This window comes from Corvus cornix, chromosome 17 (assembly GCF_000738735.6).
Source record: "Corvus cornix cornix isolate S_Up_H32 chromosome 17, ASM73873v5, whole genome shotgun sequence".
Classification (NCBI taxonomy): domain Eukaryota; kingdom Metazoa; phylum Chordata; class Aves; order Passeriformes; family Corvidae; genus Corvus; species Corvus cornix.
This window is the reverse complement of record NC_046346.1, coordinates 10,449,078-10,463,879: the sequence shown is the minus strand read 5'-3', so window position 1 is coordinate 10,463,879 and position 14,802 is coordinate 10,449,078. Positions and strand designations below refer to the sequence as shown.

Sequence of the window (14,802 nt, the reverse complement as noted above, 5' to 3'; positions counted from 1 at the left end):
CCTCTGCTGCCCCGCAGCGCTGCGCTCCCGGCAGCGCGGGGCCGGCCGGGGGCGGTCACACGGACGGAAATCCCACGTTAAACCAGACGGACAACTGGGTGCTCAAGCGAGGGGAACATTGCTCTTGGGTCACGTTAAAAACCTTTGGAAGCCCATGGCAAGCACTCGCTCACAGCGCTCAGAGCTGGAGGTGCTCGTGTGTCCCTGCCCCGGCACAGCCCCACCGCCATCGGGGCTCTCAGGTGCCACCTCTCTCGCCTCTGTCACTCTGCTCTCACCTCCCTCACTGGCACGGAGGCACTAAGCCCAACAGATGAGGCTGTTACACTTCCCAGAGCAGGATCCTTTCTACCTCAAACTTGATAATTGTCAATGAAAAACATCAACTGAGCTCTCTGTGTGTCCTGCCAAACCACAGCAGAGAACAGACTCAACCATGTCAGCCCTGGGAAGGGGCTGTTGCCTCACCACTGAGATCTGTTTTGACTGAAACTTGCATTTGTAAAGTCGATCTCACAGGGTCTCCAAAGACTGTTAAGTAATTAGCTTGGAAAAGCTACAGGCTCGTTAACCCAGAGCACACTGACCCAGGTGTGAGGAAAGACTCAATAAACCTCAATTTCCTCAATCACACACCACTTTTGCCCAACTTCTTCCTTCCCCAATAAGGGTAATTAAATGAAATCCACACACAGTTTATTGGGACACCTTTGGGACTCAGCAGAAAATCTCCCACTTCCATGCCCTGTTTGGGAGTTAACAGGAACACAGCTCTGAAAAAGAACAGGACTAATCTAAGAGGATGGCTTTTTTTTTCCCCTGAGGTGTGAGATCTATTTTATACTGGGCCACTCCTCCTATCTGGCTCTGAAATTTAGGGCTGGTAGTTCCCAGGAGCATTCCAGATCTCAGTTGCTGATGGACACCTCAGCCTTGCTTGGCAGCCAGTGAGATTTACTGTGAGTGGGCAAGAGTGAGCTCAGGGAGTGCAATCTCCAAGTTGATTTGGAACTGCAAGAACTGAGTCACACATTGCCTTCTCATACCCAGAAACCCCATCCTCCTCCAGCCCTTCTTACCAAAGCCACTTCCCTCCCTGCTGCTGCTCTCAGGCTCTCACAGTGAGTGGGAGCCACAGGGAGGAGGAGACCGAAAGCAGCCGCAGCATCAGACAAGCCCAGGTGAGGTGACAAGAAGTGTGAGCTCTGCCTCACCACCAGCTTCTGGGGGTTTATCAGAACAAGATAAATGAGTGTTTCTTTTATCTGTATGTTTTGCCCAGCCTGCTGACTTTTTGTGTACTTTTTCCTCCCAGTCAGACTTGCTTCCACTAAAGAATGGAGAAAGAACACCCAGAACTTCAGCAAAAGGGAGGGAGAGATGGAAAGACAAAGAAACTCCAGCCAATTCAGTTGCAGCACAACCAGCACTAAGGCAGTAATTCCTCTGCAGGTATCCATCCCTTCCAAAGCACTTCAAAGGGGACTGACAGCCACAGTTCAGCAATGTGTGAATTCCTGCTCACAGTTACACGTGGCACGATGTAAAAAATAAACCCCAACTGTCCTGTATGGGGCTGGGGCAATCATCCAGCACTGGACTTAGCTGGAGTCCAAACCAGTTGCCAGCATCCCCTCTCACACCAGCAGAGCTGGGCAGCCCTCCTGAGCAAGGACTTGCCCTGCACTGCAGACACTGCAGTTTACATGGGAGAAAGGTCTGGAAGTACACCTGTCTGGAAGGAATGGGATCTGTATTTACCTCAAGGAACCTCCTCACCAGTGAATATCTGGCCATTATTATCAGCAGCTACAATATCTGAAAGCATCACCAGGTCGAAGCACGCTGCATCCCACAGAGCACACCTGAGCCCCACACGTGCTCCTCTCCCAGATTTTTCTTTTCTTTTATTATCATTTCTCAGGATTTTGCATGTGAACAGTTATATCATTTCACCTCCACCATTGTATCATACCTGTGGTGGAGCTTTCATAAGGAAGGGGAACAACTCATTTCTCTTTACAGATCATCAAAGACAACACAGCCGACTGAATGCCCAACGTTGTCAAGGAGGGAAAACTACTGAAAACTAATGAACTCCTGGGAAGCTTTTAATTTCTAAATAAACCATCCCCATATGTCTCAGCTTTCCCACCAACGTGCTGGGTTTAATTATATCCACTTTTCCTCCAATGAGAGTTTGCAGGGTTTGTTAACTTTTGAACACCACTCTGAAGATGGGAAGATTAATATGCAGTAGTGTTTGTGACAGGTGTAATAAGCCCTCAATTTGTGGTTAGAAAACCCTTTTCAGTCCAAGAAAAGAGAATTGCAAACCTTGGGTTGATGATGGGAACCTCTGCAGGGTAAAAGCTAACGGTACACCTAAAGGGGTCTGGTGCAAGGCCCCAAAGAGAAGGAAAAAACAGTCCCTGCTAAGAACCAAAGCAAAGCAGGTTTTGTTAGAGAGCTGCTGGTGAAGTGATGGAAAGTGTGCCACTTCTCTTGCAAAGCTCCAAGAGCCTTAAAATTCACCCCCACCAACCCTAGTTTATGTAAAGAACACAAAGGGCTGAAGCTCCTGCTTCCCAAGGGTTATCTCCTCCCAGCTGACACACCCGCAGCTCAAGAAAACAGATCCCCAGTGAATAATGACTTGCCTCTTATGTGAGAGGAATGGAGTCATAACTCAGAGCTGACCATGGTGTGTTTATGCAGAGCCATGCTGAGGTCAGGATTTATTTCAGATCATGGCAGAAGCAGTCTATTAGTCGCCAGCACTTCATTCTTCGACAGCACAAAGTGATAATTCCCATAACTTACCAGCTTTGTTTTTCAATATCATTAATTAAACCCTGAAATTCCCCAGGATAAATGACAGCAGAGATTCCTTGATGAGCATGGAAGAAGACAAATTGACTCTGCCTGTTCTTTATTACTGAGATAACTCCACAGTATGTTGCAATATCCCATACCTGGGTCAACGTTGAATCTCTCCAGGAGCCTGAAGACCAGCTTACTGAGCACTCTGCGGTTAAATTTTTCTGGTTTGTACCTGGACAGGCCTTGATATGGTCTGTAACAACACCAGAAAGACACACCTGTGGCAAAAGGATGCTTCCCAAATAGCAGCTATTTAACAGCAGAGGGACTGGGGCTTGCTGGATGTTGGTAAGGGCAGGCCCTGCCTTCCCCAAGGTACAGTGAAAAGTCAACAGCGCAACCACACAAATTTCAGTCGATGACTTGAAGCAAGTCCAGAGGCTCATTCTAAAGAAAGCGAGCAACTCCTTTTCATCTCTTTTACAGAGCTGACAGCAACTATTGCAGCTACAGCCTGACTCTGACTGTGCTGCTGGCTCTGAGTGACAGGAGTTACTTGAGTGAGAGGTAGCTCAGAATGAAAGCACACACCACGGGTTGATGAGCACAGGAAGCTTAACCACTTGCACCTCTTGTTCTTCTGCCACTTCATCACAGTGTTATCTTCCTGCCAAACCTGCACAACCGATACTGAAAGTCACCCTTGTCTGCAGCAAAGCACGAGGGGCCGATTGCTCCAACCTCCATGGGAAGCTTTGATACTGCTCTGCTGCTGGGGTGTCCTGCACAGGTTTGATCTGCACTCCTGGCAGGAATGGAGCATCTGTCAATAGCAAGGATTACTCTGTCCTACAGGCTGGGGTGTTGGACAAGGCTCTGGCACAGCCACCAGAATTTTCCCTTTTTCAGCCAAAAAGTCAATATATTGCAGTCCCTTATGTTGGGAAACAATCACAGCCAGCCAGCCAGGGGACAGACACAGCCACATCCAGGGGACAGACACGCTGTGCTCCGATCCCAACACATCCAGGGACAGACACAGCCACAGCCAGGGGACAGACACGCTGTGCTCTGATCCCAACACATCCAGGGACAGACACGCTGTGCTCTGGCAGCACCTTGGCCCCACCTGTTCAGAAGGACAAGTGTTTCTACCTTGTGATGTCTCTGATATTGAAGCTGGGGTCACACCACATGTCCAGGGTCTGCAAGAGCTTCCTCTGGAGCTCGGGATATTCTCCCACATAATCTTCCACCAGGTTAGCTTTATCCTGGAGCAGCAGTGGGGTGCACATCTAGGAGAAGAAATTACAATGAAAGCACCGTGCCCTGCCTTTGGTCCCCATGGAACACTAGAGCAAGTCCCAGCCCTGCCCAAGCCACCAGTGCAGCCTACAAGAGTGCTGCGACATTTGTTACACAAATGTGAGCAAAACTTCAGTGTGGCAAGGTACTGATCTCTGCCTCAGTGATGAGCACAGCCAGGATTTGTTACAGCAGTGGCTGCAGCCAGAAAAACTGGGCAGGAGGTGGAATGGGGTCTAACAAAACACACTCTGTGCCTAACCTTGATGTAAAGGTACATCAACAACACAACAGGGACTTCTTGGGAATGGAGCAAAGCCTCAGGTGAAAGGCAGCAGGACTTGGAGGGCCCTGATGGATCTCCTGCTAAACAAAAGGTGGATCTGATGACAGAGGAGCCTGCAGAGAAAATGACTCACCTTCTCTACATCTTGATCTGGCTGTAATTTCAGCTTAATACTCAGTATGGCTGCCTAGAAAACATGAAAAAAAGTTGTGTATTTAGAAGAATCCTACAGTGGATACATGGGCATTATTCCAAAGTGAAGTAAAAACGCCGTTATACACATTTTTAATGTGTTAATTGTTTCTGTTACATTGTCAAGCCCAAATCCTGCAAGCATTTGGCCCCATTCATTCCACAAATGTACAATAACACTCCTGGCAGAGCTGCATATCCTGAGCAGCAACAGCCCCGGAGCAAAAATTAAAGATCAAGTAGCTGGGCAAAAAGAGTGAAGCACTTGGACAAACCAGCAGGGATGGATATTTCCTATCAATTCAGGGTAAAAAGCACCTGACCCACCACATCTTTCCGAGCTAACTTCAGTCTCACCTGCCTTTGAACTCCCCCCATCACTGGCAGCACGTGTTCTGCAGAGCCAGACAAGCACCACAGACACCTCAGATCATCCCTGCTCACAGCAGCAGCAGTGGATTATGTTCCTTTCTGGGGAATTCTTGCCTGTATTTCACCCACAGCATCACAGAGTGCGCAACAGGAGGGAACCAACACACATCATGGAAGCTCAGCTGCTCAATCCTACTGCCCCAGTTAGCAGTGGGAAAACACCAGTTTGTTCTGTTTGTTTTGGTTTGGGTTTGGTTTTGGGGAAGTTTGGGTGGTTCACGCTTTTTTTAACACTGCTTCATTGGAAGTCCAGGCTTCATCTTCGAAAGAGAAATCAAGAGAAGAGCTTTAAGTGACAAAAACAGGAACCTTCATTAGCACAGAGACTGAACAGAAAGGCTCAGGAGCATTGCTTAGCCCAGCTAACCCTCAGCCAAACATCTCCCTTACTCCAGACTTTATAACTATTCCACAAGTTAGAGGCAAAGAGCTGCTTCTTTCGTCTCACATTATCAGCTTAACATCACAATCTTCAAGCTGAGTGATTATTCTCCAGTTGAAGGCTGCTACTTCTGGTGTGGACCTGAAGAAGGGGTTTGGGTTTCCAAAGCTTTGGGAGCTGGTTTTGTTTTCCTCCCAGCTCCTCATTTTGCTGAATTAAAAGAAATCATTAAAAAAAATTAAAAATGCAACTCTCAAAGCCTTGTTTCACCATTTGATCTCATTAGTACCTCCTATTGTAGCCTTAGTTTTAACTGCAACATCCAACAGCTCCCTAATGGCTTTTTAATGTTCAGATTAACCTAATTGCAGCACTGTTATCTACGTGGCAGAGGTTTATCTCCAGCTCTACTAACTGTACAGGTGACTTAATCAGATGAACATGCCTGGTGTCAGGTTGGGTTTTCCTCTTCCCCTGGTTGGATATTCCACCCTGTCCCAAAGGGTGTAGAACAACAGATGTTCGTTTGTCCAAAGTGTGGGGAGCCCTCCCTTCCCTGCCCAGGGCTGGCAGACTCAGCTCCCCCAGCCCAGGCCTGGAGGACTCCAATCACACAGAGGTTCATGGAATCATTACTGTTCGAAAAGACCTCTGAGATCACCAAATCCAACCATCAGCCCAGCACCACCACCGTTCACTGCCAAACCACGTCCCCAAGTGCCACAGCCACATGTTTTTTCAAACACCTCCAGGGATGGTGCCTCCATCGCTTTGGGCAGCCTGGCCCAGTGCTTTACCTAAGCTGGTTTTTAACAGCAATTTAACATCCTCCAGCTCAAGCAGGTAACAGAGAGCAGAGCAATGGTGCTGCTGGCAGAGCCTCCCCGCAGCAGGAACACTCCCGGAGCAGGGCAGCTGCCTTGTCCACGCCTGAAGCTACACATGGAAGGAGAAGCATGAGCTGGGCCCTAGGAACAGGCACCAGGCGGGATCAGGGTGCAGCTCCAGGGGCTGGGCTGAGCGGGGAGGCCAGCAGAGATAACATCAGCCTGTTTACAATGGGAATAGTAGGAGAAGAGATATGAGTAACTGTAATAAAGATGAAAGTGCTTGGCAGCTGTGTCTGTGGTCTCAACTCCGAGCTATTTTAAGATTTTGTTTTGTTATTATCGTGTTTTGAATTGTTTCACTCCACAAACAAGTTTTGTGTAAAACGACCCTATTTTTAACAGTCTGTTTACAGCCGATAAGATCTCCAGCAAAGCAACACCTCATTCACAGGCTCATTTTGACTCAGAAAACAAACACTTTAATGAGGCCGAGCAGGCTGTAACCGAACGGGTGAGAAACCCCCTCCCCAGCCAGAGCCAGCATTCCCCATCTGCAGTGCCGGGCTGGAAGGCGAGCCAGGGAAGCTGGAATCTGGCAGTCCGGCTCATCCAGCTGCAGATCCTCGGGCTGGATCAGCCGGGCTACACAAATCCTGAACAGCAGGTACCCCCCACTTCACCAGCTGATCAGTAAGAGCCAAAATCCGAGGCAGGATGCAGGAACATGGGGAAGCTCTGGGGAATGCTGAGCTACTGACACCTTATCAAGGTCTACTCACCCCCTCAAACTCCAAAGAGAACGTTATTGTCATGGCTGGTGGTACAAGGAGCCTTTGCACAAAAATACATTTCATCCACAGAGAGTTTCTAGCACAATCTAATAACAGCAATAATTATCATTACTGCTGCACATAACAGTGTTCAACCTGTACTGAACCCCCAGATGAGAGCAGACCCGGGGGAGGCTGGTCCCTCTCTTGCCTTGAACCCCCAAGTGTACATGGGAGAGGGATGTGGTGAATGCACTGCTTAGAGCAGGAGAAAAGCTGATGGCCATTGCCTGATCCAAATCCTGTCCAAGCTCTGGAGTCTCCTCATCCTCGGGGAGCTTTGGGCCGTTCTTTGACTTAATGATGGTGAATGCAAAAATCCTATCTGGACGTTTTGTAATAGTTTTGTCTCCCAAGGATAAATACCTCAAATATAGCAGAGGGCTGGTTGAGGCTGGGGCAGAATTCAAAGCTGGGCAACACTCCATTGAATTCTACCTAACTCACGTGTAGGTGCATTGACAAAGGAGGGGGGAAGCTTCCCAAACCTGACGTGTTCAGGCCCAGCTACGAGCACCAGAACACTCCTGCAGTCACACGAATGCAAGCCCACGAGCATGGGAAAGTGGGGAGTGTTCTGGAGCGAGCACAGCCCAGACACTGCACCAATACCTGCTGCTCTTGGCTTGTTTTGAATGCAGTTGGCTCTGTCTCATCGAAAAATGACTATTCTTTCCACGTACAGTACGAGGTGCAGGAAGCCACACAAGATCTTATCGGCAAGGGCATGTGCACTTGGGTGGTGTCTGCACTGACAATTTCAGCAATTTTCCCACGGTGGGGCTCGCAGCAGAGGAAAAACCTCGTGCAGGAGAACTGCTGGAGTGCTGAGGCAGGACACACCAGCAGTTTCTGATGACTCCTGCACTTGGCTCTGCTGTGAGCGAGCTGGGACAGCACAGATGCAGAGTCTGTGCCTGACTTAGTGCACTATTTCTGAACACACGGTGAGGGAATTTCTGAGAACCCAGAGAATAAACCAAACAACAGAAGGAGAGTTTGCAGAGGAGGAACCAATGTCAACTCCAAGAAAATCACAGTGATCAAAGCCTGGAAAATGGCAGAAATAATGGAGTAAAAGGCACACCAGGTATTAATCACTGGGCACATCTGTTTTGTGTTTTGGAATCACTCATTTCAAACTTGTGGCTAATCAGCTTTGCTGAGCTCTGAGTGCATCACTGCACAGTGGATGACATCAGGTTCGATGGTTGATTGCTTCCTGCTCAAAGGGCACGCCGTACACACAGCTGGCTCTGGGAAGGGCTGCAGGAACCAGGGAAACACAACATTCCTCAGGCCCACACTCAAGAGACCAGGAAAGAGTGAGACCATCAACATGGAGCAGTGACAGGTTATTCTCAGCTAAAGAATTTGAGGTAGAGGGAGAGAAGTACCAGTCCAGGTTGGAATATGCACAGGTGAGGGGAAGAGGGAACTGAAGCCAACCCTCTCTGATTTATCAGCGTCCCTCAGGTCACTCAGCAGTTTTACATGGGGCTGAACTGCTCAGGGCACCCACCTCCACCAGATCCCGACTCTGCACAGCTGGATCTGCTGCACATCCCCAGGGCTGTCCCAGAGCCCAGAAACACTGGCAGTAGGAGCAGAACTCTTCCATCTCATTTGTGACTCCCAGTTATGTTGAAGCTCCTTCCCCAGCATTCTCTGGGCACAGCCCAGGGCAGAAGTGGCTCTGGAGGCCAGGAAGGGCAGCAGTGGCCCATGGCCCGTGGGTTGGCTCCCTCTGCTCCACAGGGGCATCACCTGGCAGGCAATGGGGCCACTAAAGCTGTCCTCTAGCAGCAGGGTAAGTTCAGAGGAAAAAGGGGTAGACACTAAAACATCATCATCTTTACACGAGAAACAACTGCTGTAACATTTTCCTTGGGCTTCTTATCCAATATGATTCTTGATTTTTAAGATAAAAGGAAATACAAATGCACACACTTTAAAATACACTAAGAGCTGAACAAGTCTTTGTATAATTAAGGTGATGAATGGAGATAAGAAGCAATATCAGAGACATTTTCCCTGGCCTGAGAACAGCTCAGAAAAAGCCAGAGTGAAGAAATCCAAAATCTGATTATCCATTATTGTGTTCAATCAATGCTAACACTGATCTCTACTGACAGATCTGCAAAGATACACCGTGTGTAGTGCAGCACCATGGATGAAGCAGGGCTACAAACACCAGCATCCCTGACTCTGTTCAGAACATCCCTGCACTGAAACTGAAGGTCATGGTGGGGATAGAAAAGTCCATTTTTACACTTTTGAGTATTTGTTCTCCTTTAACTCTGGTGAACCACCCTTTCTACTACGTCTGTAGTAGTATTGCTGACAAAAACTTGCAATTCTGTGTCTATACAGCTTTTTCGCTGGGTACTCCAACATATTTTATGTCAAATTTTAACTGAACTCTACCAGATAACCCACATTATCTTAATTGAAAGAGCAAACATTAACGAAATTTAACATATGAGCCGTCATTATTTCTAGAAATTGATGGATAAAACATTAGAAGAAAAAATATACTCTGCTTTTGAAAACACAGAAATTTGAACAGACAGCAACTGAAAATCCTGTTAAAAATAAAATACTAATGGCTGCATCCAATATTCATGTTCAAGAACCAAAGCGATGAAGGGGAGAGAAACTCTGCGAATCACCAATACAGAGGCTGGAGTGGGAGGTCTCTCAGGCCCAAGAATATTTCTGGTTGTCAGAGGCTAAAAAGATTATTTATTGTTTCCTTCCTAAACCCAGCTCCACTGCCACCTGTTCAGAATTTACTATAAAGCTGTTAAACAAGACGAGAACTTTGATGCTGACTGTGAAAACAAGTTTCACTGTATCTGACCCGAGTAGCACTCACTGCTGATCCAGAAGCAAAGGAATTTGATTTTTTTCTCTAAGCACAGCTATCTTTTTACCTTTATAAGCTGTTTAAAAAATGTAAATAAAATAACTCAGTGGACAATAGAGGGCATTCATCCCCCAGAAAGACAGCCGCCACCCTTAGACATGAAATATCGCAGCACATTAAGTCATGAGACCCTGCTAATCAAAGCTGACAGGGCCCTGAATGTGATTTCTGCTGAGACTTAGCGATATCATGGGGCACTGAAGCATGCACAGCCTGCCAGACTGCCCCTGTTCATGTGACAATGGCTTTTATTCCCCAAAGGGGCCTGCGAGTGACAAGAGTCCCCTTTGTCTCCGGGCTCCCGCATTCGCAGTGCAAGAGAGGTTCATTCAAGCAGCCCCAGACACTCTTTGAAAGGCTGAAGTGTAACATAAGATGACCATGAAACACTAGCTTGCCTTCTGCCTACCCCTCATTCTTCTCCAGCACAGCCTGGCCTATTCAGGGCCTCTCACAGCCCCGCTCGCGCTGCATTACCCCTGGTCTGCTGAATCCCGGCATTGTCCCGGGCACCCAGCACCCTTCCCACACGAAACACCCATGTCCTTCCCACACGAAACACCCATGTCCTTCCCACACGAAACACCCATGTCCTTCCCACACGAAACACCCATGTCCTTCCCACACCGAAACACCCATGTCCTTCCCACACCGAAACACCCAGAGCCTTTCCCACACCAAAACACCCATGTCCTTCCCACACCAAAACACCCAGAGCCCTTCCCACACCAAAACACCCAGAGCCCTTCCCACACCGAAACACCCAGAGCCCTTCCCACACCAAAACACCCATGTCCTTCCCACACCGAAACACCCAGAGTCCTTCCCACACCGAAACACCCAGAGCCCTTCCCACACCGAAACACCCATGTCCTTCCCACACCAAAACACCCAGAGCCCTTCCCACACCGAAACACCCATGTCCTTCCCACACCAAAACACCCATGTCCTTCCCACACCGAAACACCCATGTCCTTCCCACACCGAAACACCCATGTCCTTCCCACACCAAAACACCCATGTCCTTCCCACACCGAAACACCCAGTGCCCTTCCCCCACTGAAACACCCACGTGTAGGGTATGCCCAGCCACTGCCCTGGAGGGATGTCTGCTGAGATAAGGAGATGGAGCAATCTCCCAGCAGGACGCCCCTGGGAAGGCAGCTACTCTTCAGTTATGGTGAGAAAAAGACAGACCCAGAATCCTCTGGGAGACCCTATGCAGATCCTCTGTAACCCATTGGCCTTTACCCTCTGACACCCACCCCCTGTATCCCTATAAAAGCCAGCCCTCTGCCCCTGCGGGGGAGAGAGCGCTCGTCCCTGGCCTCCCCTTCGCCGGAGTACGGACCAGGAGTACGGACCAACAATAAAGCTCCTCGTGCGGAACCAGCCACACGAGCCTCTCGTCTCTCTCTCTGGTCTGGTCTGGTCTGGCCTGGAGGCTGCCCTGCAGAGCTGAGCTGGAATCACGAGCTGATAATCACTAAAGAGCTGACAGTCTCTGCAAGGGCCCTCCTGGCCAGCAGCTGAGGGAAGACACCAGGCCTCGGGAAGGCGATTCCTTTCAGGACCATCTCTCCAGACCGGTCACCTCTTCCTCGGTCAGAGCTACTGACCCCTCACCAGCTGTAATACCCATGTCCTTCCCACACCAAAACACCCATGTCCTTCCCACACCACATCCATGCAGAGACCTCCCCACACTGCATTCATCCCGGGCCCTTCCCATAGCACATCCTCCAGCCCTCAGCACCCTTCCCACACGGTGTTCCCCAGGACCCTTCCCCACACCACAACCCCGGCTCCCATCGCTCTTCCCACAGCGCATCCGTTCGGCAGCACGGCTGGGCTCCGGCACCACTGGCACAGCCCAGGTGGAGGGTGGCATGGAGCCGTGGCTGGCTTTGGAGGGGTTCTGGGAAGGGGGCAAGGCTGCTGTGCTTCACTGGAACTCCCAGAGCGGGAATGCTGAACGCTCCCACCTCCCCATGCCATGGGGGGCCATGGCAAGCAGAGCTGGGAGCCCCTCACTTTGCTCAAAGCTCTCACTGCTCCTTCAGCAGCTGCACGCCCCTGTCACAAAAGGAAGATAAAACGCCAGAGAGCCCAGACACCTCAAAACCCCAGTTACACATCCCTGCTCTTCCCCAGCTCCCAGCATCTGCCTGCTCCCTACATCCCGGGAGCACAGTGCCATCCGCTGGTGCTGCTCCCCTGCAGGTGCCTCCTCAGCACAGCCCGTGCTGCCAAACCAGAACTGTCACCTCCACCTGTCCCCAGTCCCCTCTCCTGTGCCCTGTGCCAGCACTGCCCCGAGCCCCGGGCTCTGCCTCCGAGCAGCTCCCCCAAACCAGGTGTAAGGGAGGGCCAGAGGTGCTTCAGAAACAAACAACTGCCACGGCCAGCCCCACGGAGCTCTGGGATCCCGTTTTCCAAAGGGAACATTCTCCAAAACCTCCATGAGGGAAAGGAGCCTGAACTCTCAGGGCAGAGGACATTCATGGTTTGCACACCACAGACAAAGGGAATAACCTGCTCTAGAATAAATCACAGAATCCCAGACTGGTTTTGGCTGGAAAAGACCGTAAAACCCATGCAGTGCCACCCCCTGCCATGGGCAGGGACACCTCCCACTGTCCCAGGCTGCTCCAAGCCCCAATGTCCAGCCTGGCCTTGGGCACTGCCAGGGATCCAGGGGCAGCCCCAGCTGCTCTGGGCACCCTGTGCCAGGGCCTGCCCACCCTCCCAGGGAGGGATTTCTTCCTGATATCCTGTCTAAATTTCTCCTCCTTTAGTTTAAAATAGTTGCCCTTGTCCTATCACTATCTGCCCATGAAAAATGTAATCTCCCTCTTTTTTATAAGCCCTTTTAAGTACTGAACAGTAAAATGCCTGGTGTTTTATTGCAAATACAGCAAGAAAATAAATAATGACAGGCAGGGTTTGTATGGATTTCTGTCCTTTCAGGTGAGAGGCTGAAGAGTCAAAAATCCTACATGTAAATCTGCTTCACTGCCCCAGCTGAGAGATGGGGAAGAGCAGGACAGACGGACACCCAGAGCCACTGCAATGCTCAGAGCCCCAGCTCCATGTTGTTTGGGGTTAGTCTGACTTAGGTATGTTCGGTCCCCAAGGGCAGTAAAAGACTTCCTGCTATTTTTGAAGATAATTCTATTCATCCTTCTGGTAATAAAACAAAGCTAGAAGAAAGCTATGGCTGAGAGTGAGAAGTTGTTGAGGTTTCCTGTTCTTCACTCTGGGAATGAGCAGTAAATGAGCTCTGCTGTGAAAGAAAAAACAGAACAACAACTTCACCAAAAAAACCTAGAGCTTTCCAAAGCTGGATCTAGAAAGAACTGTATTTCTAATGAAAACATCAAATATCTTTGGAACCATGAACCTAAAAATCCCTCTTGAATATAGTCAGATAAGACATTTCTGTTGTAGTTGTCAAGTACTCACATTCAAAAACTTTTTGAGCACAAGAGGAAGTTTCAAGCAGCTACCTGGGAATTTCAAACCAAATACAAAATATCTTTGTTTCAGTATTGAAAGAAATCAACAAGAATGGGATTCCAGGAGGTCACTTGGGAATTCAGCTTTACTGAAGAACAGGATTTTAAGAATGCTATTTGAGTTTTTACTTTTGCTAAACAAGATCAAGTTGTTATACACCATCCAAACGAACCATGCTCCTGGGAGAAAAACAAACCCCCTTGCCTTTAAAAAAGAAATGTCATAGAATGGTGGGGAGGGACCTTCAAGGCCATCCAGTTCAAGCCCACCCAGTTCCACCCCCTGCCATGGCCAGGGACACCTTCCAATATCCCAGGCTGCTCCAAGCTCCATCCAACCTGGCCTGGAACAATGCCAGGGATGGGGCAACCATGCCAGAGATGCTGCAGTGCTGTAGAACAGGGTAAAACACACCAGATCCTGGGTCTGGTGAACTCTTGCCTGCGTCAACCACCCAGACACAAACACAGGAGGTGTTACACATTTGGAATATGAGCCTCGGTGGTAAAGAGGCTTCAAAACTCCTCCAACTGAGACCTGAGGTTGGGGCAATCCCACAGTGAGGTTTTCCAAGGCCTCTGGCTGCAGGCAGGCTGCAGATAGCACAACAGGTCTATGACCAAGGACTAAAATCCCTTCTTTTCTTGCTAAGGACAAGGAAAACAAAAAAGAACACAGCCATCCCTTTAAATTCTCCAAATTAAAGCCTATTAACCTATTACTTTCAAAGGTCAGCAAAGGAGTGGAGGGAGCATTCCCTGGCATTCTGTCCTCAGCCAGCAGAAAAGCTGAGGTTGAGCCCAGCCTGCTCCTGTACATGGGAAGAGCACGTTAAGCTGCAGCATTCACAGCGTGCAGCTGCTGGGATGAAACGGAATTCACATTGAAATGCATCCAAAAAAAAGGACACAGACATTCACAGAGAGCTGGGAAGGTAAATTTATTTGAAAGACATGACCCACCTCTTTGTAATTGCCCTGGAGATAAAGATGACTGACATGTTCAAGCAAATAGTTCCGGTCCGCTGTGTGGAGCTGGTAAATGCTAATCAGGGGGTCAAGCAGATTAGTTGGGCACTGCGAGAGCATTCCGAGCACACGGGCCTGCAGCTTCTTCAGCTTGGTGCCAGACTTCAAAAAACAACCAAAAAAGCAATCAAACACAGGTTTGGTAAAGATGGCTGCGGCTCAACAGCGGCTGAAAACGCAGCCTGTTTAAACAGAGTAAGTGAATTCCTCTGGAAGGGATTCTCCGATTTCCCCATGGAGTCTGCA

At 49.2% G+C, this 14,802-nt stretch overlaps 1 protein-coding gene across 6 annotated transcripts in view; it reads right to left on the bottom strand.

Moving 5' to 3' along the window:
• Positions 1–14,802, bottom strand: part of EXD3 (exonuclease 3'-5' domain containing 3) — a 213,287-nt gene that overhangs the window by 135,309 nt on the left and 63,176 nt on the right. For 5 of the 6 annotated variants that reach the window (XM_039561844.1, XM_039561848.1, XM_039561846.1 and 2 more), the window contains exons 6-9: positions 14,491–14,658; positions 4,548–4,601; positions 3,979–4,118; positions 2,976–3,076 (exon numbers count right to left, since the gene is read on the bottom strand). In XM_039561844.1, the coding sequence (XP_039417778.1) occupies positions 2,976–3,076; positions 3,979–4,118; positions 4,548–4,601; positions 14,491–14,658 (463 nt within the window). The remainder of the gene's footprint in view (positions 1–2,975; positions 3,077–3,978; positions 4,119–4,547; positions 4,602–14,490; positions 14,659–14,802) is intronic. The other variant, XM_039561847.1, reaches the window with a different exon arrangement.